Source organism: Sebastes umbrosus, chromosome 14, assembly GCF_015220745.1.
Source record: "Sebastes umbrosus isolate fSebUmb1 chromosome 14, fSebUmb1.pri, whole genome shotgun sequence".
In the NCBI taxonomy this organism is placed as follows: Eukaryota; Metazoa; Chordata; class Actinopteri; order Perciformes; family Sebastidae; genus Sebastes; species Sebastes umbrosus.
The window spans coordinates 14191890-14218949 of NC_051282.1; the positions used below are offsets into that span (position 1 = coordinate 14191890).

The 27060-nt window shown below is 41.3% G+C and overlaps 2 protein-coding genes across 3 annotated transcripts; one reads left to right on the forward strand and one right to left on the reverse strand.

The window, feature by feature from the left end:
• Positions 1–1660: 1660 nt before the first annotated feature.
• cramp1 (cramped chromatin regulator homolog 1) lies at positions 1661–19945 on the forward strand. 2 transcript variants are annotated; one of them, XM_037791954.1, is made up of 20 exons: positions 1661–1795; positions 3579–3955; positions 8132–8334; positions 8425–8578; positions 8785–8868; positions 9034–9082; positions 9523–9608; positions 10268–10391; positions 10847–10928; positions 11047–11994; positions 12288–12465; positions 12766–12938; positions 13050–13124; positions 13492–13573; positions 13814–13924; positions 14914–15071; positions 15595–15781; positions 16065–16232; positions 16692–16837; positions 17784–19945. In XM_037791954.1, the coding sequence occupies exons 2-20, from the start codon at positions 3580–3582 to the stop codon at positions 17895–17897; spliced, it is 3498 nt and encodes a 1165-aa protein (XP_037647882.1). In that variant the 5' UTR covers positions 1661–1795; position 3579; the 3' UTR covers positions 17898–19945. The 2 variants fall into 2 exon arrangements, with proteins under 2 accessions (XP_037647882.1, XP_037647881.1); XM_037791953.1 differs by lacking the exon at positions 1661–1795 and adding an exon at positions 3024–3185.
• A 262-nt stretch (positions 19946–20207) lies between these two features.
• dhrs7b (dehydrogenase/reductase (SDR family) member 7B) lies at positions 20208–26663 on the reverse strand. Its single transcript, XM_037791955.1, has 7 exons — positions 26511–26663; positions 23669–23858; positions 23350–23468; positions 22716–22926; positions 22404–22496; positions 22146–22298; positions 20208–21103 (listed from the first exon to the last, which is right to left on the reverse strand). The coding sequence occupies exons 2-7, from the start codon at positions 23820–23822 to the stop codon at positions 20901–20903; spliced, it is 933 nt and encodes a 310-aa protein (XP_037647883.1). The 5' UTR covers positions 23823–23858; positions 26511–26663; the 3' UTR covers positions 20208–20900.
• Between the last annotated feature and the right edge of the window lie 397 nt (positions 26664–27060).

Genomic DNA, 27060 nt, shown 5'->3' on the forward strand with positions numbered 1-27060 from the left:
GGGCTGTTAGATCACTTATACTTTGTGACTGATGCAATCTGAGATTTTTGCGTTTAGATGACACAAAACAGGTGATTTAAAAGGCTATGTGTCAATGCATAGAAAGGGGGAGACACCATTTGTCATTTTCATACTCAAAGCTACTCATATGCAATTTAAATTTAAATCCTCCTTTACACAACCCGTCAATCTCTAGTTCATCCTCCTAAATTCCTCACAAGTAGAGGTCAACTTTCGATGCGATTTAGGGGAACCAAATGATGGAGTAGCTTTCCACATCTATCAATAAACTGTTCATCTGTCATATGTTTCAAAAGTCGCTTAAAGGGTCATTTAATTGTAAAATATTATTAAAATATTTAATGTTCTACTTTGTGACTGAATGTTTGTTTTTCACTGCAAAGAGCTGCTAAACTGTTTTTCGTTGTTTTCAATGACAATGACAATAAAGTCTATCTATCTATCTATCAATCTAATAGCTGTTTTGTAATTGCTTTTCCCCATGTTGTCCATGTATCTGTTTTTATGTTTTTTATTTTTTTCCACTCACAATGTTGTTTGAAGAACTCTTTATAGATATTTAAATCAATATCCTCCTCATAAACACTAACCATACACATCCATGCAACACACACACACACTAGTCTTTTTTTTATATATTTACTCTATTGTTGTTGTTATTATATATCTTGTCCTAATTGTTTGTTATCACTATTATGTCGTCATATTATTTCTTTATATTAATCTTGTCTCTAGGTGGAGGCTTCAGATAAGCCCAGTGTTTTGTTTTTTTGCCTCTTCCTGCACTGTATATTATTTATTTATGTATTTGTTATGTTGTATAGTCTTAAAATTGTGCAAAACAAATAAATAAATAAACAAAACAATAAGTAATCCATTGCGTAGAAGTGTTTTGGAGACAAACCTGCTCTTTAGTAACAACATTACTAAAGTTACTGTCTTTTGTGATGCATCTGTTAACACATATCATATTTTATACATGTCGTATATAAAAAATAAACTTTAAACTCCGCCCTGTTGGTTTGTCACGGAGACATTAAACAAACAAACCCGTACACTAATCTCAGTATGTGACGCTTGTTTTGTTGCACCGGGACGTCTGGTCTGAACAAAAGGCAGCTGAGACTGACATATTAACTAACAAATGAAGTGCAGATGCTGTTGAATTAAAAGCCCTTTTTAACAATTTATGTGTGCTTTATAGCATGGTTGTAAATTAGTGGTTTGTTGCCAGCACTAAGTATCCAATAGGAGCTGGATTCCGCTCAACCGGGTGACTTTCGGCGTACGCCATGAATAAAATCAAGCGCAACCTTCCATGTTCTGCCTTTTGATTGGATCACCAAAATGTCAATCACTTTCTGGGCGGAACTTATTTTAGGGAGCGCCAAAAAACCTTCATTGCGGTGATATAATCTCGTTGAAATACGCTTTATTACTGAGTAAAAATGTTAGATTATTGAGGAGTCAAAATGTAATTTCATTTTAAAATCACATATTGGGAAAATGTCAACGTCATAACAGGAAAGAGAAATGATTGGTTCATCGTCAGGGTCTCTCTCGCTAACCATTGGCGGAGCCGCCTGTCAATCACATTTCTAACCGTCGGCCTCGTGTATTCCCGACCAATCAGATGGTTTGTTTTCGAGTTGTAGTGGGCGTGTCTATACGCGTGTGAGGAACTGTCATCGAGCAACGAGCTGGACAGCTGCCTGCCGAGCTAGCAATGCTAGCCTGTGTCTCCTCCATAAGCAATAACAGGCTTCCACTTCAGGTAATTCCTCAACTTTAATAAGCGGTAAACATCTTACCAACTGTCTGAAGCTCTGTGTGAAATAATTATTAAGTTACAAGCCGTTTTTGCAACGTTATATGGCTGTTTTGACAGCGTTAGCGTTACCTAGCCAACGACAGCAGCCATGCTAGCTACCACGTTATGAATGGAGACGACTCTTGTACTTATGTAATACAGTTTATTAGGACAACTGATAGTATAAATAACGTATTTATTATTAACTATTACCCCCATTGCACTTCTAGATTAATGTCAACCTTCATAGTATAACACCAAACCAGTGGTTAGGCTACTATAATCACTACAAGGACTGTTAACACTGCAGGAGCAATGTGTAACTGTGTGAAATCAGTGTGATGCTGTATGGTTTTAGATTAAAACTGAAGCTACAGTGAAACCATATTTTGACATTTAGTATAAGTTAAATTATAGTTGCATTCATCTATTAACATTACACTTACTTGGAGTAGGAAGATGCCAATGAGAAGACAAGACTAATGATTAAACCTTACTAGTATTTTGGGGCTGTTAAATCACTTATACTTTGTGACTGATGCAATCTGAGATTTTTGCGTTTAGATGACACAAAACAGGTGATTTAAAAGGCTATGTGTCAATGCATAGAAAGAGGGAGACACCATTTGTCATTTTCATACTCAAAGCTACTCATATGCAATTCTTTGTGTAGCTTTCTCTTGCTGTCATCCATCTGGACTGCCACACTCCTTATTACTCATAAATAAAATAGATTAGTGGATAACAATCGAGCAATATTATACATGATGTCATGTTAACACATTATCTATTACAAATGTAATACACCTGGTCTTGATGTGCACCATAAAGAAAGTCCTGATTTTGACGTTTGATTAAGTATTTGTATTAGGTGATAGTAATGTAAGCAAATAAAGTATATGTCACAAAGCTGTACAATTTGCAGGATGCATATGAAATAAATTGCTTTGCAGACATAATTTCTGCAGATGATAGTGACGTAGTGACAAGCAAAGTCCACTTTGCACACATCAGGTTAATAAAACTATTTATCAATTCTCCACTGACATATGCTGCAGGGAAATTCTTCTTCAATGGATGCATTATTAGTATATGTTACCTGTCAGTGTAATATAGTTTTATTTTTTGTTACAAAGAAGAAGCATTGAGTAATGTTGTTGCTGATAGAAGAACAGTTGAACTGCGCAGAGAGAGTTCAGCTCAGTCGAAGCAGGAGCAAGGAGAGGGCAGAAAGCGGAGGGATCGCTCTCGGGTTTTATTATGCTCAATTTGACCAGTATTTGCCAATCTAACCGGTCGGACTCATGGTGAAGAGGAAGAAGACGTCGCCTACTAGCGAAGAGCACGAAAATGGGTAAAATAATGTTTAAAATAAGCACTTTATTTAGAGGTCGACTGCGCCGAGAGGAGGTTTCGTTGTCGTTTCTGCAGGGCGCTAAACTGAAAAGCGCTCGCATTTCAATTTAGTTGAAATTCAACCTTAAATATTAGCCTTTTTGAGGCGAAAACACTCAATAAAACACCGCCGACTCTTACTAAACTGTTCTGGTTGTTGAATATAATTGATCTCAAGACGTTTAATGCAAATATTGTGTGTTTGTTTTGTCGGGACTGGAGAGGGGATTTGAAACAAACAGCGGCGGCCATGTTGAGAGACAGTGAACGTCGTCTCTTCAGAAGTTTAATTTTGCACACCGCTTTTGCTCCTTAATGTGACACATTTTGTTTTGACTGTGTTTGTTGGCAGCATGACGCTGGGCTCCAGGGAGGGGATCGGTGTCGATGGAGGGAGGAATCCGTCCAGAAAGCCCGACGAGGAGGAGGAGGAGAGCGGAGAGCAGGCGAGCGAGGAGCGCAGTACAAAGGAGGGAGACGACGGAGTGGAAAGTCTTAATCCATCAACAGCGGCTCTCAGCCCCGGTTCGGCTCCGGTTCTGCCCGCTTCTCCGCCGAACCGAGCCGGGCTTGGCTCGACCCAGCAGCTCCAGACCTCGGCGGAGTCCACCCCTCCGTGTCACGACCAGCATCATTTTCTCCGATCAAGCGTTCGACCTCCGAGCAAGCGCATCCGGAAGGATTCAATCGGCTCCACCATCAATGGACACGGAGGAGCCAAATCTAAAGGTATATGGATGTGATCAGCTCAGAGGAAAGTGTCTATAGGGGGTCTGCCCATCAGCTGGCACTGTGTTTACTTGTTTGTTTATCAGTGATGGCTACACTGATGCTGGTTCCGTTGTACTCTCTCTGGGTTGTACTCTGGGTAGATGTTTGGCTGCAAGTTGCAATACCATCCTGTGAGCCATTTCTGTTAGAAGCAGACCTGAACGTAAATTTAAATTAAGATCTGCCTATTTTCAGTCACCATTTCTTGGAAACTTGATGTTATGGCTTTAAAAACTGCAGAGCTGACTTGTCAAGTGAGTGTAGAAAATTATAAATTACTGGTTTAAGACTGAGGTGTTTCTGCATGGAAATGAGAGCAGCATTATTATAGATGGTTGCTTACACTTTTATTTTATTTTTATTTCTGTCAGAAAATATAAATTTGTGAATTAACTTTTTTTTGTGTTATGTCAAAATAGAATTATCTGTAACCGCTTATCCTATTCAGAGTTGTGGGGGGCTGGAGCTGATCCCAGCTGACATTAGGCGAAGGCAGAGTACACATGTCAGACACTGACATTGGTGAATTGAAATGAGTGTGTCCGAGCAAAAAAACAGGCTTTACTGACTTTTAAACAAACCAAAGGATTAGCCTCATCGATAACTGATCACATATAATGATAAACACTAAAGAAAGGCGAGGCAGTCGGTTGGGGTTAAAGGTATGGATGTGATCAGCTCAGAGGAAAGTGTCTCTAGGTGGGATTAGCAGGGGGATCTGCCCTCAGCTGGCAGTGTGTTTACTGTTTGTTTATCAGTGATGGCTACACTGATGCTGGCTCTGTTGTACTCTCTCTGGGCCACCGGCTGGGTTGTACTCAGGGTAGATGTTTGGCTGCTCGAGCTCAAGTTGCAATACCATCCTGTGAACCATTGCTGTGGAAACAGACCAGAACTTAAATTTATATTAAGATCTGCCTATTTTCAGTCACAATTTTCTTGGAAACTTGACTTTAAAAACGCAGGGCTGACTGTCAAGTGAGTGTAGAAAAATACAAATCAGAGGTTAAAGACTTGAAGTGTTTCTGCATGGAAATGACTCGAGAGCAGCATTATTATAGATGGTTGCTTACAATTTATTTTATTTTTGTCAGTAAATAGAAAAAAAGAGCAGGATGACCAATTATTTAATTGATCCACTGATCCAATCAAATTGTGAATTAACTTTCTTTGTATCATGTCAAAATAGAATTATCTGTAACCACTTATCCTCTTCAGGGTTGTGGGGGGCTGGAGCTGATCCCAGCTGACATTGGGTGAAGGCGGGGTACACATGTCAGACACTGCCGTTGGTGAATTGAAATGAGAGTGTGTCCGAGCAAAAAACTAAAGCTAGAGGCTCTCAGGCTTTACTGACTTTTAAACAAACCGAAGGATTAGCCTCATCGATAACTGATCACATATAATGATAAACACTAAAGAAAGGCGAGGCAGTCGGTTGGGGCTAAAGGTATGGATGTGATCAGCTCAGAGGAAAGTGTCTCTAGGTGGGATTAGCAGTGGGTCTGCCTGCCCTCAGCTGGCAGTGTGTTTACTGTTTGTTTATCAGTGATGGCTACACTGATGCTGGTTCTTGTTGTTGTACTCTCTCTCTCTGGGCCACCGGCTGGGTTGTACTCTGGGTAGATGTTTGGCTGCAAGTTGCAATACCATCTTGTGAACCATTTCTGTGGAAACAGACCAGAACTTAAATTTAAATTTAAGATCTGCCTATTTTCAGTCACAATTTCTTGGAAACTAGACTTTAAAAACGCAGGGGCTGACTGTTAAGTGAGTGTAGAAAAATACAAATCACAGGTTTAAGACTGAAGTGTTTCTGCATGGAAATGAGAGCAGCATTATTATAGATGGTTGCTTACACTTTTATTTTATTTTTGTCAGCAAATAGAAAAAAGAGCAGGATGACCATTTATTTCATTGATCCACTGATCCAATCAATTTGTGAATTAACTTTTTTTTGTGTCATGTCAAAATAGAATTATCTGTAACCGCTTATCCTATTCAGGGTCACGGCGGGGCTGGAGCTGATCCCAGCTGACATTGGGTGAAGGCGTGGTACACCTTGGACAGGTCGCCAGACTATCACAAGGCTGACACATAGAGACAGATAACCATTCACACCTACAGGCAATTTAGAGTCAACAATTAACCTAACCTGCATGTTTTTGGACTGTGGGAGGAAACCGGAGAACCCGGAGAAAACCCACGTTAACACGGGGAGAACATGCAAACTCCACACAGAAGGGCCCCAAGCCGTGTTTGAACCTGCAACCAAAATAAAATAAAAAAAGAGAATTATCCATGCATGTCACCACAAACAATAGTGATGCAACAAACAACTAAAAAATGCCATAGTGAAGCATTGTCATTTTAGCAAATGTCAGACACTGCCATTGGTGAATTGAAACGAGAGTGTGTCCGAGCAAAAAACTAAAGCTAGAGGCTCTCAGGCTTTAATGACTTTTAAACAAACCGAAGGATTAGCCTCATCGATAACTGATCACATATAATGATTAACACTGAAGAAAGGCGAGGCAGTCAGGTGGGGCAGGTGTGTTTGAAACTTGAAACAGCGTGACCTTATTGCCCTCCAGTGGATTAATGTCATTAATCCACTGATCCAATCAATTTGGGAATTAACCTTTTTTTGTGTCATGTCAAAATAAAATTAATAAAAGACATGTTTGTACAATTTACCCATGCATGTCACCACAAACAAAGCTAGAGATAATTTAAGGCTCTCAGGCTTTACTGCCTTTTAAACACATTACAGATTACTGATCACATATAATGATAAACACTGAAGAAAGGTGAGGCAGTCGGGTGGGGCAGGTGTGTTTGAAACTTACAGCTACTGAGGTGGTTTCTGCCAATTTGAAAGCCTGTTATTTAACACCAACAACCAGAAACCTGCCTCTTCTAGGGCTGACCCGAATGCTTCGACCATTGCCGTGGTAATCAACCTCCAAATCAGTTTTCAAATGCTTTTATATTTATATATAAGTATGTAATAATAATGTATAAATCCCCAAATAGCCCATGAAATAATGAATAATCCCTCAACATTATTCATATTCAACATGAATTATTATTAGTTGTTCTCAGACGGATATCGCTGTTTGTTGTGTGTAGAGGTGCGTCGGTGTACAGTAGCGCGGCACTGAAACTGGGAAGATGGAGACAGACAGATGAACGTGTCAGCCTGCTGCGCCGCGCCGTGAAGCTTCGAATACCTTCGAATATTTCTCACCAAAGCCTCGAAGGCCAAAGAATGGTATTCGGGACAACTCTAGCATCTTCCCTACTCAAGGATTTTGTTTTTTTCTCACAGATATAGTGAAGAATTATTATTATACTAACTTGTTTCAGTGTAAATAATTATGCTACTGTGTAATGACAGTATGTCCGTTTTTTCTTCCTTAAAAAATGACTTTATAAATGAATTGGACTCGGACCAGACAGAACATTTACAGTACATTGATGAGTTGGTGTGCTCTGACAGGTATGACTGGTGGATTTCTTTTGTTGTTGTTGTTGTAAAGAGAGAGACAGTGAATAATAAGCCCTACTTATTTTAACGTGATGCTATATTGGTGCACATCTATTTTGGAAGGGACACATCTAGGTTAGTGCCTTATGACCCACACAGAGATTTGTATTTGTAAATGAACTCCCATTTTGGCGGAAACTCTACATTTGCCTTAAAATAGAGCAGTGCTGCAACAGCTACTGCCTCTGTGCTTCTCTTTTCTAATGCCTCTGGCATTGTGCTCTGCGCCGGAGTAAACGCAGCTATTGGAGCCCCATCAGAAGTTGGTTTTGGACCCGTGTGCTGTGGACCTGGCCGTGGGGACTGATTGCTTTTCCTGCCTCCCTGCCAGAGCTGAACCACAGAGGGGGAAGCTCTGCAGGTTGTGCAGTGTAACGGCAGTGGGTGGCTGTGCATGTATTTTAACATCTCCCAAACCAACTACAATTGTGTTATTCTTTCTGTGCCATACAAAACAACCCAGGATGTCAACCAAAACATTTGCCTCAATCCTCACATGTTTTTTACTCTGATATCGAAGTTGTTTTTACTCTGGATGTTTCATGACTGATGGATTTGTGGGCTCCTGTCTCTGTGTAACACAGGGGCGGAGAACGGCTCTTCCTCCCAGGGGACAGTGGGACAGTCGGGGCCAGTGGCCGGCTCCACGGGGGGAGTGTCGAAGGCCTCCAAGGGCCAAGGGTCTGCTGAGAAGGAGGAGCAAGCTGGCAACCAGAAGAGGGCCCGTCGGCAGTGGGAGTCCTGGAGCACGGAGGACAAAAACAGCTTCTTTGAGGGGCTCTACGAGGTAAAGGGCAGAACCAAATACGTTACACTTTCACGTGTTGACATTTATTATTGACATCTTATACTCATCTCTAACTACTATGGTCTCCAGCATGGGAAGGATTTCGAGGCTATCCAGAACAACATCGCGATGAAGTACAAGAAAAGAGGCAAGCCGGCCAACATGGTGAAGAACAAGGAGCAGGTCCGCCATTTTTACTACCGGACGTGGCACAAGATCTCCAAACACATTGACTTTGCCAATGGTGAGCTCCCCTTTCTAGTCATATCCAGGTTCATGTTTTTTCACTAATCCCCACACTGTTGTTTATATAGCATTTTGTTAGGCAAGCAGACTGAGCCCCTCTCCACTACAAAAGGCCCCCAGTGTCACTGTCGTGTTATCTTTATGTTGCATACACATGCCTCCTGCGTTGCTGTCGTTGTGACTTGTGCCACCTCTCCTTCCCAGCGTACTCCAGAGTGCTGAAGAAATCCTCTCAAGAACTGTACGGCCTCATCTGCTACGCCGAGCTCCGCAAAAAAATCGGAGGGTGTAAGTGGAGACATTGTTTGAATGCATGCCTTTTTTAAAAGTTGTTCTGTGTGTTAGTTTTGGGACACGAGGGATGTGATTAAGCGCTGAACCCTCCCAGTCATGGGGGGACGGCTGCTCCTGAGGGACGATGTCGTAAACAGCTCTGTGTTTTGTCTTTGACAGTAATGGATGATAAGAACGTGTCAAAGCTGAACGAACTAATCCAGCAAGGGTAAGTCGGTAGTGAAATTGAAACAAATGCATGACCCACTCACACTGTTTTCAGTTTTTATGTTAAATAAAACAGGTTGTGTTTACATGCACACATCTGAGATTGTCAAGTATGCATTTTTTTTATTTTTAAGCACTATATCACATCTGCAAAAAACACAGATATGCTTACACCCTCAATATGAGGTCATGATGAAATATAATACAAGACATTTTATCCTAAGTAGACCACCAACATCACTGACTAATACTTGAAGGACAGTTTTCAAAATATTAGGATATGGTATAATATTACTTACTGCATGGTTACGGTGTTATAAAATGTTTGTTTTTTTTATTTTGTTTGCTACTTGTGCAGTTATTCAGCTAATTCTGTGACGTTTATGTGATCCAGAAACCTTAACATTAAAGATTTCACTGCTGTTCTGTGTGTTCGACCAGGGCCACCACCGTGCGCTCCAAAGGGAGGAACCTGCGAATCAAAGCACCCATGTGCCGAGCTCTGAAGAAACTTTGTGACCCAGATGGTGAGCGTGCGACGCACAGACAGACACCCAACACACACACTATACATGCAAAGTAAACAAACATCAGTGCTGAAAATCCAAACCGTGGCGATGATGAGGCACAGGGTCTGTGGGGGCGGGGTTTTGGCAATAACAATGGCAGCGTGTGGGCTAGTGGCGTTTCCATGGTAACTCCGTGGGAGCACAGTGAGGAGGAAGAGCAGGAGGGAGATGACTGGTCCGACCGACTGGCATCTTCCCCTCTGTTTATTAATAACAGACACTCGCCAAACTTAGAGAAAACCAATGATGAAAAACTAGAATCCCACTGTGCATCTGAAGTGTTTCTCATGTAATCAGTGGTTATTTTCAGTGTTTTGCAAAAAAAAATCTTGGCAAAGAGCTTTGTCGTGGTTCCTTTCCGTTTCCTCTTCAGTACCACTGAGTTTGGCTACTGTGTTTTTGTTGCCTGTTAATCCATTAAGCATGAAAGTGTGCAAGAGAGCTTTTATTGTATTGTTCATGTAGTATTTCTGTGGCTCTTTAGGTTCAGTATTTTGTTGTGCAGTTCTGCGAAGTTTTACGACTTCATACTTAATAAATCCCTCTGACTGGACGCCGACTCTAGCTCTTTGTTGGTGTTTCTCATTCAATCTCATCGTGTCTTCGTGTCCCTGCAGGAGTGAGCGACGAGGAGGACCAGAAGCCGGTGCGTCTGCCCCTGAAGGTGGCAGTGGAGCTCCAACCACGCAGTAACCACTCCTGGTCCCGCGTTCAGAGTCTAGCCCACAACCCTCGCCTCAGGTCAGGACATGCCCGTTAACTAAAGTCTGAGAGGAAGTTAATTACCAACAAACACAGCGATATCATGATTGTATAAAATCCATAAACATTTAGTACATTTTTCTTGTTTGTTATTGTCAAATCGTAGTTTTCAGGATAAATTTGCCAAAAGCACAGCTTAAAACCGCTATGCCTTTTGGTAAATGAATGTCAGTTTTTAGATGTCGCTGTTTGCATGAATGCATCATCAAGTAGTTTTGAACTGAAGCCCCACACATAGCATAAATCCTAAGTATATATGTATAGTATATTTTTAGTTGCCCGGGTTGAAAGTGAATCTTTATTCTCATTTGTGTATAAGTTTATGTTAGGAGCATAAAAACTAAATCACCCAGCCCAGTGCTGTTCTGCACCATGTCACCACGGCAGCTTGTAAAATCAACAACTATCTTTTTGTTGTGTCTTCTCCAACTCAGGATGGTGGTGGAGCTCCACAGGAAAGTCTCCAGCCTCATTGAGTATCTGAAACAGAAGTGGGCGTACCACGACCAGCGGATTGTATCCTTTAAAACATCATATGGTTTGCAACTTTGTAGAGCAGAAAAAAAACATTTGTGTACAGTAAACATGCCTATTTCTGTCAGTTGTGTCCGAGTCCTTGACACTGACACTTCAGCTCAAGAGTCTGATGGAGAGGGAGGCCCTGGAACGCGGCCAGTCCGGCTCAGCCTCTCCCAGCAAATCCCAGCAGGAGGAGCTCTTTCTTTTCCCCGCTGAGAGCAGCACTTTGACCACGCTGCCTGGTGTGGCACGCGTCGTTCACTCCAAGGCCTCCTGCACTGTACACTGGCTGGAAAGTGGCAAGAACCGGCCCAACGCTAAGGAATTGCCAGCTGCCCAGATTCTGGGTATTCACACGGCTCCACCACTTCGGACTGGCACTAAATCTGGAAGGGGAGGCGCCGCTGCTGGTGGCACTTCAGTGACTGTATTGGGTGATAGTCGACGGACTGAACCCCTTAACCCTGAGCCTTCACAAGACTGTTCTACAAAGGTAGAAGAGAAGAGACCTCTGTCGGTTTCTATCCCTGCTTCCTCTCAGCAGACTGTGGCTCCTAGGGAAGAGGGAACTGGGATGGGACCCTCTGATGGGGGAAAGACCTGTACTGGTGTGGAGGCCAGTAGTAGTTTAACAATGACCAAAAGCATGGAGAGGTTGTGTAGTGGTACAGAAAGCTCATCGGAGCAGTGCAATGAGGAGCAGAACACCAGCACCTCTTCCCCAGAGGCTAACCAGACTCCTCCAGCCAAACCTCCAATGAGCGGCTCAGAGGAGGGGATGTCGCAGGGCTCGGCACTGGCAGGCAAAGAACGGGCTGTCGAGCAGATCCGAGGGGAGGGCTGGAGTGCCCGTGACGCAGAGAACGTCACCCTGGCTGAGCTCTACCTGATGTTTGGGAAGCCTGGCAAGCTGCAGCTGGAGTACGAGTGGCAGCCAATCGCGGTTCCTTTCCTCAACCAAGAAGACGGACAAGCCTTGGCACAGCTCAAGCCCAACAGGACACAGCGCGTTTTACGCTGCCTGCTCAAGCTGGTCGCCACTGAGGTCAATCCTAAACCTTTGGTGGGGATTAACTGCTACTTCTCACAATATTGTTGCTGGTTGACAGATTTTATCTTGTATTTGTGAACAAAACTTTTGAATATCATGATTATTTGCGCAGACTTGTTGCAAATTTAGAAGTTTAACAGTCGAACATGGGCAAAAGATTTAAAACTTTTTAATATGAAACAAATTTAGCACTGGGAATGCGTTGTGAATTGTGCTGTGCCACCTTTTAAACACTAGTGAAAGCATTACTTAAAAATGTACATGTAGAGCAGCAGATGGTGTCAATAACGTGTCTTCTCCTCCAGGCTCCAGAGCTGTGCTCCACAGCTCCATCGCCACTCAAGACCCATCAAGAGGAGCAAAACCAGGCCCTCACACCTCCGGGGAAGGGTCCCACAGCAGGTGTTCGCAGCCCCAACTGTGGCCGGCAGCAGGCCTCTGTCCGAGGGGCCCGGTTACACCTGCCAGCTGCTGGAGTCCCAGGTATTTATGGGTCTCTCTCGCATATTCTAATGCCACTACTACAGGCACTAAATGTGAAGTCAACTTCGGTGTAGCTGCTTCCCTGTCAAGACTGTAACTGCGGTCTTTAGCGCAGTAGTACTTTGAATACTTATGTGTACTTTGTGTACTGTATTTCCCAGTATTGTTAGAAAACCCCAGTACAAACCAGCTGTTCCACAAACAAAAGAATCACTAAATGCTGTTCAATGGTTTTATACGTTATTCTTAAATATTCGGCCCTCCTCACATGGCGTATCTTATTGTTCCTCCCCTGTTCAGGTGGACGCAACCTCCCCCGCTCTCTGCTGGGGTCGACGGCGGGCAGTGAAGCAGAAAGCAGCGTGTTTGCAGTGCCCACCACGCTGCCCCCCAACAGCTCGCGGCACAACCGAATGTTTTCCCCCAACAAGGAAGCAGAGCTCGCCCTCAAACAGCAGCTCGACTCTATCAGTGTAAGACGGAGCAATGCGGTATTTCTTACACCAATTGTACAAAGACTAAATGGGTATATCGTCCACACGCACAGATGTTAATATGCTGTTTTTTGGTTGTTTTTTTTACAGATGCAGTCCGATCTTTTCCTTGCAAGACAAAGAAAACCTCGAAACAGACAACTCCGGAAACCACTTGTAGTTCAGGTAAGAGAAGAACAGAAAGATATTTTACTTTATCTATTCTGTAGTATCGCAATGAACAGCAACACGTCTCTGTAGCTTTGCCCAGTATTATGAACTGTCCTTTTGTAGTGCCTTGAACACAAATTCTGCCCACTTGTGCTGCTAAAAAAAATTTAAATGTTCAGCTTGAGTAAGAAATGACGCAAAAAACTTGAGTCTGTAACATGTACAAACTCCACATAGTCGACCATGATAGGGTTTGGGTTGGGATGGGGTTAAACGCAACCTTATAGGGTTAGGAATTTGGTTGAATACTTGTACTTTAAATGTCTTTTCTAGCGCTTGTCTGTGCATTTAGTTCAGTTACTTACTGTCTTACTATCCACAGCGAACACTCCTACCCCGAACTACAGGAGATACTCCTCAGCACGTCTGCTCCTTCTCCATCCTCTCCAACTCCTCTGCCACAGGTACTCCTCAGACATCAGGATCCCACAGATAGAAATGTTTAAAAGATTGTACTGTTACTTTTACGTCATACTTGCGTTGTTGAAAGTAAGTCCTTGAATAGGCTTATTTATGTGCAACGTTATGTTGGTGATATACTCAGCTAATGGGCTCTTTGTACATAACTACATGTGTCATTTCTCGTTTTCGACAACTACTCTCTGCTAATCTCTCGCTCTCTCACTTCCTGTTTCTTCCCTCAGGAACTGGATCTTTCCGGCCAATCCACGCTCGCCTTGCTCCTTCCTCCCGCCCCCTCCTGTCCAAAGCGTCCCCTGCAGCGTCCAGCTCTGCAGCGTCCAGCCAGCTCTCCAGTATGTACCGCTTTCATTATTTTTATCAATATCTGTTTTATTAAAATGTGTTAAATTCTACATGGAGTATAATTTATGTTATACTGTTGAAGTTTGAGTATTTAAACTCTTCTTGTCTTCAGTAAAAAATAATAATAAATAGCATTAGCAAAAAAATCTCTTTTAATTGGCTTTTAAACACATATTTTCTGACATGGCTCCTTCACTAAATGGGCTTAGCAGCAACCAAAACAGAGAATCCGTATTTCATCAATTGTATGACGTGTATGGTGTAGTTTCGCGAGCTGCTATTTAAAAAAAATCTGGGTCAAGTGAATTAAATATTGCGGCTGCTATTGACCGCAACTTGGCTATTTAAAAATCGCTGATTTGTGCAGGATATCCTGTGTTGCGCTAGTGAAGATTCTCTTTGACCAATCAGTGGTCTGCAGTGTTTTAATTCCACCTTCTAATATCGGCTCAGCTCGCTTGGAACCTCGACCGAGGTGGTACCAAGAATGGAGTTGTTCTATTGGTACCATCCAAACCTTTTACTAATGTAAATGCAAAAATAACTGTTCTAAATAATGTGTAACGAACTGAACTGGATTGTTGGTGGAAGTATTTTAAATCAAGCTTTTGTAAAAATTAAGTTATTTATTTATTTTTGTGCAAGATTCTCTGGATTTTTTATCCAGAATCGAGTTCCAGTTTCAAAGTATATGAACATGATTGAGATCTTTCCTCCCACATGATCTGACAGTCAATCTGGTTCTGAACAAATACTCTTTTGTGCAGTAAAAAGACAAAAAGAACATTCTTCCAGCTCCCATCTGCTACTCTCTGTCATGCTTTCCATTTTTATATTCACATTGTTGTTGAGTTTAATTGCTGAAGTTACATTTTGTTTTATCCCATCATCACATGCTCAGTTACTGTTGATACTTATATAAGGTATGTGCTGATGTGACAAATCCCCCTGTGTTTCTAAACTGTTAATACTCTTTCAGGTGCCATCGACCTGGCAGCTAAGACTGCAGGTATCATCCCTGGCAGTCCCCGTCGGGAGCTGAATTCTCCCGCTGTCGATAACAACACCCTCCTCGCCACCACGCCCATCGATGATGCTGAACCAGACTCTCAACTCCTCCAGCACAACGTCCCAGAGGTCAGCAGCACACACTGATCCAAACTGGGAGCTTTGCTTCACTTGGCGTCTACACATAACCATCCTCTTTGGTTTCATGTCTCCTCACCTCACCTGCTAAATGACTACTTGGGGCTAAATATCTGAGGTTCAACATGAATGCAGGTCACGTCTCGGTAGAATATACTGTAATAACCTAAGGGGCAGTGGTGTGGTGAAGCATGATGGAGAATAACTACTTTAGTGTGAAGGTGAAGTGGAACTCCATTGGGCAATGCCACAGTAAAGTACTGCTTGTGGCCCTAGAAGAATAAGATGATGGCTGACTGCAGTTATTAGTGCAAGAAACAATAAGGTACTTATGTTGAGTTGGGACCCACAAGAGCAAAAAGCCATGTTTCTGTTGTTTTCTGAAGAAAAAATGTCCTGTCATTCTATCCGAGCCAAGCCAGCTGCTCTGAAAACTCATCTGTTGAGGAAATAAAACCGTAGAAAATCAAACAAAGCAGCTCCAAATGAAGTGCTCTCCTTGTTCTTTTCACAGAATGGTCAGCCTCCACCGTCTCCTGGAGTGACCGGCGGCGGGGACTCCCTCCTCTCTCCACCCAGCGTAGCCTCGCTCCTGGACATCTCTCTCCCCGGCCCCCCCGAAGAGGCTCTAGCCCCCGGAGAAACTCAGACGCACATCAGTGACTCCATCATCGAGCTCGCCATCAACTCTGCCCACTACGGTGCGTTTCTACCCTACATGCTGACATTTACATAGAAACCTAAAGTGGAGTGTATTTATTTCTTTTTAAATTGCAAATTGCAGCATTAAATTAAAATGTTTATACTGGAGTGTCGTTTGTTTATTGAGATGAAACGGGTCGTAAAAATTTGCAATCCACATCAACAGGGTTTGTGTTCTTATGAGAGCTTGAGTTGCATGTTAAGACAGTTTGAATACTTGAACATCGTGTGTGTGTGTGTGTGTGTTTGTAATCTAATGGCTGTTTACCTCTTCTGCTGCAGGCGAGGAGGCCGCTCTCTCTCCAGCCAAGCTGAGCAACAACGACGGCTCCAAACTGTTGACCTCGTCTCCCTCGGTCAGCCCGTCCAGAGGATGGATCCCATCGCCCAGCCACGACCCCCAGTGGTACCCCAGCGACTCATCGGACTCTACGCTGGGATGCCTCCTCTGTAAATCCTTTTCTCTCTCTTACATAAACATGGACAAGCACACACACAAACACTCTACTGTCTGCTTCCTATCCAAAGAGTTGATATTAGAAATGAAAGTTAAAGCCTGAGACAGACAAGCAGCCTGTTGAATTGAAAATTTTAAAAACTACAGACTGCAGGTCTCTGCTCCCTTTTGCATCTATGAAAACTCTAACATCAGCTTATTAATATGTGCTTAGTTTTGCACAGCATTCAAAATGTTAGACTGTAAAACAATACATACTAGCTTTAATGTCAGGCAAATTAACACAAAGAACTCTTTGTGCCGTTAAACTTTTATTCTCTTATTAATGCACAATGATACTGACACACTGTAGACTTCCTCTCGCAGTGACGTCCCATAAAGACGACTTTGTTTCCACTCTTCATGTGTGCTGCTGTCCCTTTTTATTCACTGTCTGTCTCTTGTCCTTCCAGCCAGCATGGTCTCTCCTGATAAGGGCAAGCGGACCACCCTAACCCCGTCTGGCCCCTCCAGTGGCACTGCTTTGCTTGGTCCTAGCCTGCTGGACTGCAACTCCCATGATTCCTTTCAGTCCCGTGGCCTTCCTGATGTCGCAGAAGTAAGTTTCTCATTTCGGGATATGTAAATGGAAATAATGTTGGTATGTGAGTCCTTGACAAATTAGCAATTTTGCATTTTTATTCTATTTTTTTTGTTGCACACTCCAGTGCCAGTCTAAAAATGGGCTTCCTTGTAAATAGTTTGACATTTTTGGGGAATACACTTATTTACTTTCTTGTTGAGTTACACATCTGGGGAGTTTTTTCATGCGATTAATTCTCACGTCAATATATTTTTTTCAAACAATTTTTTGGAGCTTTTGCTTAGCTAATAAAGGCATCAACCAATCACGTTGTGCAGAACAGACATATTCAATATGTAGGCTACACTATATTGTACAACAACACGGAAGCTCCTTGGTCCGAACCAGGACGGCAAACTTTATTACTCCTTTCAACCTTAACAAAGGCAGCACAGACCAGATCCACTCCTTCCGTTCTTACCTTTCACAATAAAAGCCCTAGACATATACACTGCATACCTGTTTACCGGAGGAAACTCAAATTCACTACAATTCTACTACACTACAAACTCAATAAAATAGCTTACAGCAGCTTAGGCTATAAAACAGTTTACCTCAGAAAGACTGCTGAACCTTTTATTGAAAATGTGTTGCAAATTTGCATCTTTGCTGGTATGAATAGTTTTAATGCGAAATATTTGCAGCCAAGTATTTCCCATTTTCGTGACGTTTATTTGTCACGCCCCCGGTGTGTAAAGGCCTTTAGATGAGAAGATTTATACCACTCTCATGTTAACGTGAAGCTACAGCCAGCTTAGCTCAACATAAAGACTAGAAATGGGGGAAACAGCTAGCCTGGCTCCGTCCAGTGGTAACTAAATTATTATTAAACTATTCCTTTAAATTCCAGAGGTCCCTTTTCAGTTGTCTTTGCTGTTGTCATTACTATTGTACATTGAAATCTCTTTGGTCGTGCTCGCAGATGGACTCTCAGCTTGCTTGTATGATGAGCGAGAGCAGCGTGGACTACATTGCTCGCTTCAATGACCTGGCTCAGGAGCTGGCTGTGACCGAGCCCTCCATCCATCCACCCTGAGGTTAGAGAGGACCTGGCTCCAACGACCCAACGGCCATCTGGAGGACATGAGTCTGAGACTGTCGCCACGCCGTCCCTTCTACTTTGGAGAAAAGATGGCTGTAGAGAAAAGACCGAACCCCCCCTCCCCTGCCCCGTTTGTAAAAGTGCAATAATAACAGTGGACCTTTGACCATTGTTCAACACGAGTTAGAAACTCGTTGGTTTCACTGAACTGTTCTTTAAGTTGAAATGCCCTTTAAAAGAAACAAACACTTTAGAAAAACAAATGCGTTTACAAAACACAACCTCATGTACAGGAAAATACTATGCCATATCTGAACAAAAATATTTTCACTGATCTTTTAATGTCTCTTCCTGCTCTTTGTGTGTTTGTCCGTCTTCTGCTCTCTCAGATTAACCCCACAAAATGTGTAAATCCGTCAAAATGTGCAGTTCAGATCCCAGCTGGTGGCAAAAAAACAGCAGATTTTTTTGAAAGGGATGGCAGTGAGAAAGAGGTTGAATGTGGTGGGACTTCTATTCAGTTGTTATTGTGGCCTCAGTTGCAAAAGTAGAGATAACATAACACAGCAGGGCAGGTAGAAGTAATCCTCCGATACTGCCCGACATTTCATGTGCTCTTTTATCAGTTCAGGTTGCATTTTAAGAACATAGCCTGCCGCATGTGTTTGGAATCAGGTTTGTCATTTCTTACGGTCAAATGTTACATGCAAAAATGGCAGCTTTTGTTGGTTGACTTCATTGCTACCTTTGAAGCTTGTGCTGAAATCACATCGGAGTTCAATGTCCGTCGCCAGTAGCTTCATGCAACTTTCATCACTTCTAATATGTTGAGATGATGATACAGATTGTCTTCAGGTTGGCTTGTTGTTGCATCAACAGGTCGACATATTGTTTTATTTTAAATAACCATGTCGCAGCAGTTGGGAATGTTTTCACTCAACTACTACGACAAATAACATTTACTTTGGCTCTCTTGCTTGTGTCTCATTCGTTCAAACAAAGAAGCGAGTTGAGCCGTTTTCAGTCGAAGACTAAACAGAGGCACTCTTAACCCATAATGTGATCAACCGCGTATTCATTATCATCGACAGACTGAAATTAAAACCGTTATGGGTACCATTTAAAGTTCCCATTAGTGTTACGCTCCGTTTCAACTCCGCGAGAGCGAGTAGTTGGAAGTATCTAAGGAACTCAAACACTAAAGCCATAGTTGACGCTCCACTTATTTTAAGCTTTTTTAAATCGTGTTCTTTAATCACTAGTAAAACCTGAGTGGTTGTGCGCAAAACATTAATTCCCCATTGACTTGTACTGATACCGGATGCTAACAAAACACTATGGCTAATGTCAACATGACTCTAAACATGTTCACCATCCCTTTAACATCAGCCAACACTCCGTGTGGGGAAGTTAAAGGGAAATTAATGTTTTAAGTACTTTCCCAATTTAGTAGTTTCATCATTGCGATGTAGTTATTCAAAGCAAATACAGTCCAGACTTATCGCATCCTGATTTTTTCTACGAATTTCAATTAACCAGCATCATCAATATGCAGTATTGTGAACATTTTGTCTCATCAACATGTTTAACTTCATCTCTGTGTGTAAATTGTCAGAGAGCTCTTGTCGTCATTCCACAAATGGGATTTTAAAGGTTCGCCTCCTTCAAGCACCTTGAGGGCTTTGACTCTACGATGTAAAAGCTCTTGTGACGTTTATTCATTTGTGAAAAGGCTTCATCTTCTCACACTAGATACAATGAAGAGGAGTCTTAATGAGGAATAAACGACAGGTTCGTCTTTGAATCTGGCTTTTTTTGTTTTTGTTTTTTGTTGGAAGGATTTATTTGTACAAATGTCAATTCCAGTATTCAGCGCTTTTGTAACATAACGTAAATTGTTATTTGGACTATTTATTGTTAACATTTCAGAAAACAATTTTTTTTTGTTTTTGTTTAAGTTAATATTAAGAAAGGAAAAACCTGTTTAAAGTTTTCAGTTTGTAAAGGTGTTTTTATTCTGTGTATAAAGATAGTTATAAAAACTTTGTTTTTTTGGTATTCATTGTGTGCACTTTGTGTTAAAACCAGTTCAAATGCAAACTCTTACAAGGATAGTATGTGGCCTGAAGACAATGGAGTAGAAGCGCTGCTGGGTCTCTGTGGTAATCACATACAGGTGCTCTTTGGATCCTTCAGATAGGATGTGGCCTTTTGGGTTATTAGCAACAGCTTTTCCAGAGATAGCTAAGTGGTTTCACTGTTGACCCCAAACTGAATCCCTGACTGTTGAAGAAAATACATTCGCACTCATCAAAACAAAAAGGCTCATTTAATGATCTCAACAGGAATATACTAACAGAAATACAGGAGTGGGTTGTGATGTTACTCATCTGGACTGACTAAGCAATAAAACATTAGTTGAAAACAGCTTGAACCAAACAGGAAATCAAACTGACCACAAAAAAAGCTTTTTCCTGGGCAGCGATGAGCAGAATGTCCTTCCTCTACATGTGTTAAAATCACTTTGTGCTTTGATGCCACACGGTACAGCTGACCCAGAAACATGTCAGGTGCTGAACCACATCTCCATTAAAGATACAAGATCGTTTAGTGTGATTTAGTTTTTTATATATCTTTCTGCAACTGTTGTGGGTAGATCCTCTGCCAAAACAGCATACATGATATTTTTATCAAATCCTGTATTTTTTGGTAGATTAAGTGATGTTTACACATTAAATCTCACCCGTTCTCTTTTTCAGTCATTCAAATGTGATACTGCAGGCCTTTAAGGGTGATTAACATGAAAGTCACTCACCACACTGTAGGTCCTGTTACAACATACATGTTTCTGGTTTGTTTGGGGTTAACGAAGAGCTGCATCTATTCACACCTCCCGTCCATTTGGCCTCCAGGTGAAGCAGTCTCTTTTCATGTTTTTCGTCCATGTGCCTCTTAATGTTTCCCCATGAGCGTCGTGGTCCTCCCCCTGCTGATGGATCACTCGTCTTTTTTCTGCTCCTTGCGAGCGCGAGAGGACATGAGTTTGAAGAAGAGCGCGGGCCACAGTGTGCGGAGGTAAATGGCCAGACTGGGCAGAGGTCCCGCCAGAACGACGTCTTTGCTCCTCTGACGGACAGCCTTCAGAACCGCCTGAGCCACATCTCCGGGGTCCCGACCCATCTCTGTGGTTTTATCCAAAACTGAAAACAGTTGTTTGTCTTATCATTTTTTAATTCCATTTCAGCGTATTTTTATCTTCTATCTGATTCAATTATTTTTAGCCTATTTCTGTGTGTTTCTTTTATATCTCATCTTAAAGCGTAACTTTTGTTATTTTACAACCTGGATCCTAATTTCCCATGTGTTTGTGTCTAAATGACTAATAGGGACAACAATTTTTGAAACTGGTTCAGTATTGAGGGAGAACGCTGTAAACGGCAGCTGCGAAACAAGCTCCAAGGGCAAGTGAGCAGCATCAATGCAACGTTACGTTCACTTAAAGTGCTTGTTTTTGCCACTGACAGGCTCAGATTGTTATTACATGTGTCTGACAACATTATGGAAAGGACCCTACAGAGAAATGAAACATTTTTCTTACCTTTCACTTGATCCGGTCTGTTTGTTATTGTGTCCAAGTCAAGTTCAAGGAGAAGTCTTGTTGTGAAATTAGAATATCTGTATACTCTGGCTCAAATAAATACGGGCAGCCATCGAATTCAAAGACCTCATCCACACTGTTAAAATCATCTAAATATACAGCCACGACACTGAAAATATTCTAGATAACACTAAGCTACAACACAACAAACTCTGCCCGGCTGACACTCCCGTTTCCACCTTGGATGTATTCCACTATTCCACCGTTGTCTCCCGGCAACACGTCGCCTCGCCAGATTTCAGAACGAGACTTCTCCTTGAGCGAGACTCTTTCCATAATGTTGTCATACACTTATAATAACAATCAGAGCCTGTCATGTCAGCTTATAGCCTCAACAGCACCATATTGCAGCATGTGAGCAGCTGCTGTCTACAGCGCTCTCCCTCAATATTGGACCAATTTCAGAAATTGTTGTCCCTATTAGTCAGTTAGACACAAAAACATGAGAAAATAGAGTCCAGGTTGAAAAATACCAAAGTTACCCTTTCAGGTTTTTTCACGTCTACAATGCAAATTTGTCACACTGGTTGAAATTCTCTCATTGTTAGTGTAATGACACACAGTAACACACTTCGCTGCCTCACCTCCATACTTGGAGCCGTCTCCTGTGACAGCATTGACCGACAGGCTGGTTTTGATGTACCCAGGACTGATCACGGTCACTGGAATCCCGTAGCGTTCGATCTCGGCCCGTAAGCAGTCGAAGTAGGCCTGGGTGGCGTGCTTAGAGACGGCATCTGACCAACACATGTACAAACCAGAGTCCTGCATCATCAAGCGCAAAAATTGAAAAAACTCTTGGGTTTTAATTTGCTTTAGTTAAATGAGAGAAGACAACTTACAAGCTGATCGGTAAGGAATGGCTATCTTGCCCTGGACGCTGCTGATGACAACGATGTGGCCACTGCGCCGACGAACCATGGAGGGCAGGAGAGCTGTGAAGGGAGGAAAGAAGAAAGAGAGAGAAACAGCTGACTAATGTAGAATATGATGCTTCCTCTCCTTTATGTTTATGCCTCAGCCACTTCCCTTCCTTATTTTAATTCAAGATCCTTTAAATAACTCCTCTATGGTTTGACTCCCTCGTGTATTTCTGTCTCTTTAACCCCATCAAGACTACTCAGATCTGGCAACTAAAAGAGCCCCTCACTAACCTTGAGTAAGAGCAATGGGCCCAAAGTAATTTGTTTCCATGACATCCCGCTGAACTGAGAGGTGGGTGTCCAGTATGTTGCCGCGGTAACTGATTCCAGCATTATTGATGAGGACATCCACTTGTCCGTAACATTTCAGGATCTCCTCTGCAGCTCGGTCCACCGTGTCGGTGTCAGAAAGGTCGAAGGTAACGGTGCTGGGAGTGTACGTCTGGTGGTTGAACACAACAGAACAGAACTTTCATCTACCTATGAATTTTTTAGTTTTTATTTTACTATAATACTATGCATTTCCTTTTTTTATTATCATGATTATTATTATTTTAACAATTTTCCATTTATTTTTTGCTCACTTACTTATTATTATTATTATTATTATTATTATTATTGTTATTATTTTTGTCTGTTTGTTTGGCTGTTTCTTCTTGCTTTTATTTTATTTTATTTATTTATTTATTTATTTATTTATTTATTTATTTATTTATTTATTTATTTATTTATTTATTTATTTATTTCCCCCTCACATAACAATATTGCATACATAAATACATAAATTAAAAAAAACAGAACAGGTATCATATGTCTGCACCAGTATTGTATTCAAGCTGTTTCAAGTAAGTGTGTGTGTACACACCTGCCTCTGTGAGCCTGTTGAACTTGCTGTAAGCTCCTGGACCACCTGCTGCAGACGAGCTGCATCTCGTCCACACAGCACCAGCCGTGCGCCTGCAGCGTGAAAGACCCGGGCACACTCTGCAACACAAAAAACACACCTCTTGTTCATGGTGACTATCAAACTGGGTCATGTTAGCACATGCACCACGACACCGAAACATGTTCCTGTACATTATCTTACTACTACCAAACTGAAATTAACAGCTACATAGCAATGTTACTTGGTTTGTAGAAAGCATCTACATGTAAGTTGAAGAGCAGAAGAAATGGAGGCCGACCTTTCCCCAGTCCAGAGCTGGCCCCAGTGATGACCACCACGGCGTCCTGCAGAGCAGCTCCTGGTCTGAGGCGGAGCAGTATCCGATAAAGCAGCAAGAGCCCCGCACTTGCTAAAACCAGCTGAAGCACTCCTCCTCCCATGACGCGCTCCATGTCTGACAATCACCCTGCGTGCTCCACGCGAGCTACCTGTACACACAAGATCAAAAAAAAAAAGGTCAGGAAGAGTTTTTCCTAACTGCCACTGTTGATTTGCATGATTACAACATTTCAATCTGTTGCTCTTGTACAGAGAAGTCATCCAACAAAGGTCTGTTAAAACAGAACATTTTGTCATTTATCATATGTCGAATGAACCACCTGTGGTAACCTGCAGAACACAACTTTATTTTAGCATCAAGTTGGGCTACAACTAATGATTATTTTCATTGTCGATTAATCCGTTGATTATTTTCTTGATTAGTCCATTAGTTGTTTGGTCTATAAAATGTCAGAAGATGGTGAAAAATGTCAATAGGTGTTTCCCAAAGCCCAAGATGACGTCCTTAAATGTCTTATTTTGTCCACAACTCAAAGACAGTCAGTTTACTGTCATAGATAAAGAAACCAGAAAATATTCACATTTAAGAAGCTGGAATCAGAGAATTTAAAAAAAGAAAATTCTTAAAAAATTACTAAAACCGATTACTCGATTATCAAAATAGTTGGCGATTTATTTAATAGTTGACAACTAATAGATTAATTGTTGCAGCTCTAGCATCAAGCCATAGGTGACTCCTGCACGGCATCAATGATGAATGATTAGTTGATCAATGGGAAATACATTTTTTCAGCTATTGGCTTTTGACACTGGGATTTTAACAGCTGAACTTCAGACTAAGTATGCAATTTTAAGACATGATTCTGGTAACTTTTCAATCATTTTTCATATTCTTTTAGTTTACAGGCTAAATGATTTATTATTTAAAATATAATATATAGTATATTTGATAATGAAAACAATTCTTTATTGCAGCACTAGTTTTTGGTTTATAAACACCAAAATAAATACCAAATTCTAGGGCTGTCCTCAACCAAGTCGACTAACACTCAGACGACTGTTGACTAATCGATTATTTGACTTAATCGACAGATCTGTGAAACTGAGTTCCTCCACAAAGAATCACACAAAAGCACCATTTAAATCTTGTGTTTACCAGAGATGTGCTCATAAGTTCCTTAGAAATAAGTCATTCAGCATGAAAAAAAGCATAAAAAACGACTAATGGACTAAATAAATCTTAGTCGACTAAGACAAAAAACAACTGATTAGTCGACTAATCGACGAAGAGGGGGCAGCCCTACCAAATTCAGATACAAAATTAATAATAACACCAAAAAAGGACTTTAAATAAGCCACAGTGTGACCTTGATGTGTGTGCCCTGTAAGCTCTCGAGCCCCCGAGCCAAAGGGATTGTGAACGCTTTAAGGTCCAGTGCATTTAGTTAAGCCCCTTCCACTTGTCCCGTCTCCAAAACACAACACAAACAGTCAGCATGGCAACAGGGACAAGTACTGACATATAATGAGTAGACACACAAAAGGTGGAGACACAATCTCCCTTCTTACTGTGCTGGGAAAAATATAAGGATGTGAGGTTTTTTTTCTTTGAAAAAATAAATAACATATATCCTGAGTTCATCCATCTCCCTCAGAAAATACCATACTTAAGTGGGGAGAAAAATCAATGTGCAATATTAGCTGCAAAATATGTTGACTGTTGCCATACAATAAGAGGTGCTACAAGCTGCTACAAACATGTTTCTGATTAACTACATCTGTAAAAGAATTTATATTTAAAATGTATTTGGGATGTTGTGATTATTTTGATTATTTCTTGTGAAATTTTATGATTTATTAATATGTAATTTCTGGCAATAATGTAACCTGAACATTCATGCCAATAAAGCTTATTTGAATTTGAGTAGACACACTCAGATGAAATGAAAGGACTCTCTTTTTAAAAGGAGGCAACCCAAAGTGAAATAGACGTAATATACATAAAATAATATGGCATTTAGTCCATTTAGAGTTCCCTTGTACCATACTAGTAGTGGAGGATATTTGTATTGTGCGTGTGTCCTTGCAGCTGTACACATTCCTGATTGTGAACACAATTACTCAAACATCTGACATGACATGAACTTACACCACAGGTCCCCCACATTAGATCAATTGATTTGACTATATTTTGGTGCTTCATGCAGCATAAATCTGAATTTGTATGAGGAAAAATGTGCTTTTTCTTGAAATCACTGGAACTACTGAAACTAAAATCCTAATAAGTGTTTTTAAAGCATCAATTGGCATATGTAGTGACACATACCTGCTTTACATCTAACTTAGTTTCACAAGAGGACACAATATATAACATAAGACTAACTTACAAGTGACAGAACACTATGAGCATGTATTAGAGATCTCAGAGATACATTAGAGGTACATAAAGAAGTAAGAATTATAATAATACTCTCCATATACTCAATACTATATTTTGGAGCTCCATGCAGCATAAATCTTAATTTTTATGAGTACAAATGTGCTTTTTCTTGAAATCTATGGAACTACTGAAACTAAAATAAGTGTTTTTTAAGCGTTTGCTAGTTTAATGCATCAAGTGGCATATGTAGACTAACTTACAAGTGACACAACACTATGAGCTCTGCATGTGTGCTCCTCCACAGTGTAACTCACTAGTAGCTACATGGCTGTGGATGCTTATATTAACGTTATCTAGCTTCCACGTCGTAATATAACACTAACTCAGATACACCTGTGTTTAGTGTGTAGTTAGAGCTCACCTGAGTTGCTGTGCTGATGTTCAAAACAGCAGCATGAGTCGCTGATATGAGCAGTTCCTGGCTGTGCTAGGCTGACAGAGAAGCGACCGAACTGTGATACGACCGGAGTGTTTCTGGAAGGACTTCCGGATGTGTTCCCCGCTAGGAATTATGGGAATTGGAGTTCGGTTACTCAGTAGCCTGACTGAGGGGCTGCATAATGGGCTCAAGTGTGCCCATATCTGTGACACACAAATTGGACTTTGTGTATATAAGCAGCCAAATAAACCTAACGAGCTTCTTTTTTTTTTTAACATAAAAGACAATACAGATTAGAACAGATAATAATGCACTATACTCATTTTTAACAGTCTCTTCTGCACTATATTCACTTTTTTAATAGTCGTGTTTCACAGCTGTTACCCTGCACTATATTCAGTTTTAACAGTTTTCCTTCATCTCCTTGTATTTTTATATCTGGGATATTTTTTTTGTACTTTGCACTACTAACTTTTTTACTGCCTTTTTACTAACATGTTTTGCACTATGGAACTGTGATGCTGGAAACTTG

Excerpts from the sequence above, each read along its gene's own strand:
- cramp1 (XM_037791953.1), top strand. The coding sequence starts at position 3,136 with ATGGTGAAGAGGAAGAAGACGTCGCCTACTAGCGAAGAGCACGAAAAT. Across the intron at positions 3,186-3,578 it reads AGCGAAGAGCACGAAAATGG|CATGACGCTGGGCTCCAGGG; the intron begins GTAAAATAATGT and ends GTTTGTTGGCAG. Across the intron at positions 15,782-16,064 it reads CATCAACTCTGCCCACTACG|GCGAGGAGGCCGCTCTCTCT; the intron begins GTGCGTTTCTAC and ends CTTCTGCTGCAG.
- dhrs7b (XM_037791955.1), bottom strand. The coding sequence starts at position 23,822 with ATGGAGCGCGTCATGGGAGGAGGAGTGCTTCAGCTGGTTTTAGCAAGT. Across the intron at positions 23,469-23,668 it reads CAGCTCTGGACTGGGGAAAG|AGTGTGCCCGGGTCTTTCAC; the intron begins GTCGGCCTCCAT and ends TTTGTGTTGCAG. Across the intron at positions 21,104-22,145 it reads AGACGGCTCCAAGTATGGAG|TTTTGGATAAAACCACAGAG; the intron begins GTGAGGCAGCGA and ends AACTGTTTTCAG.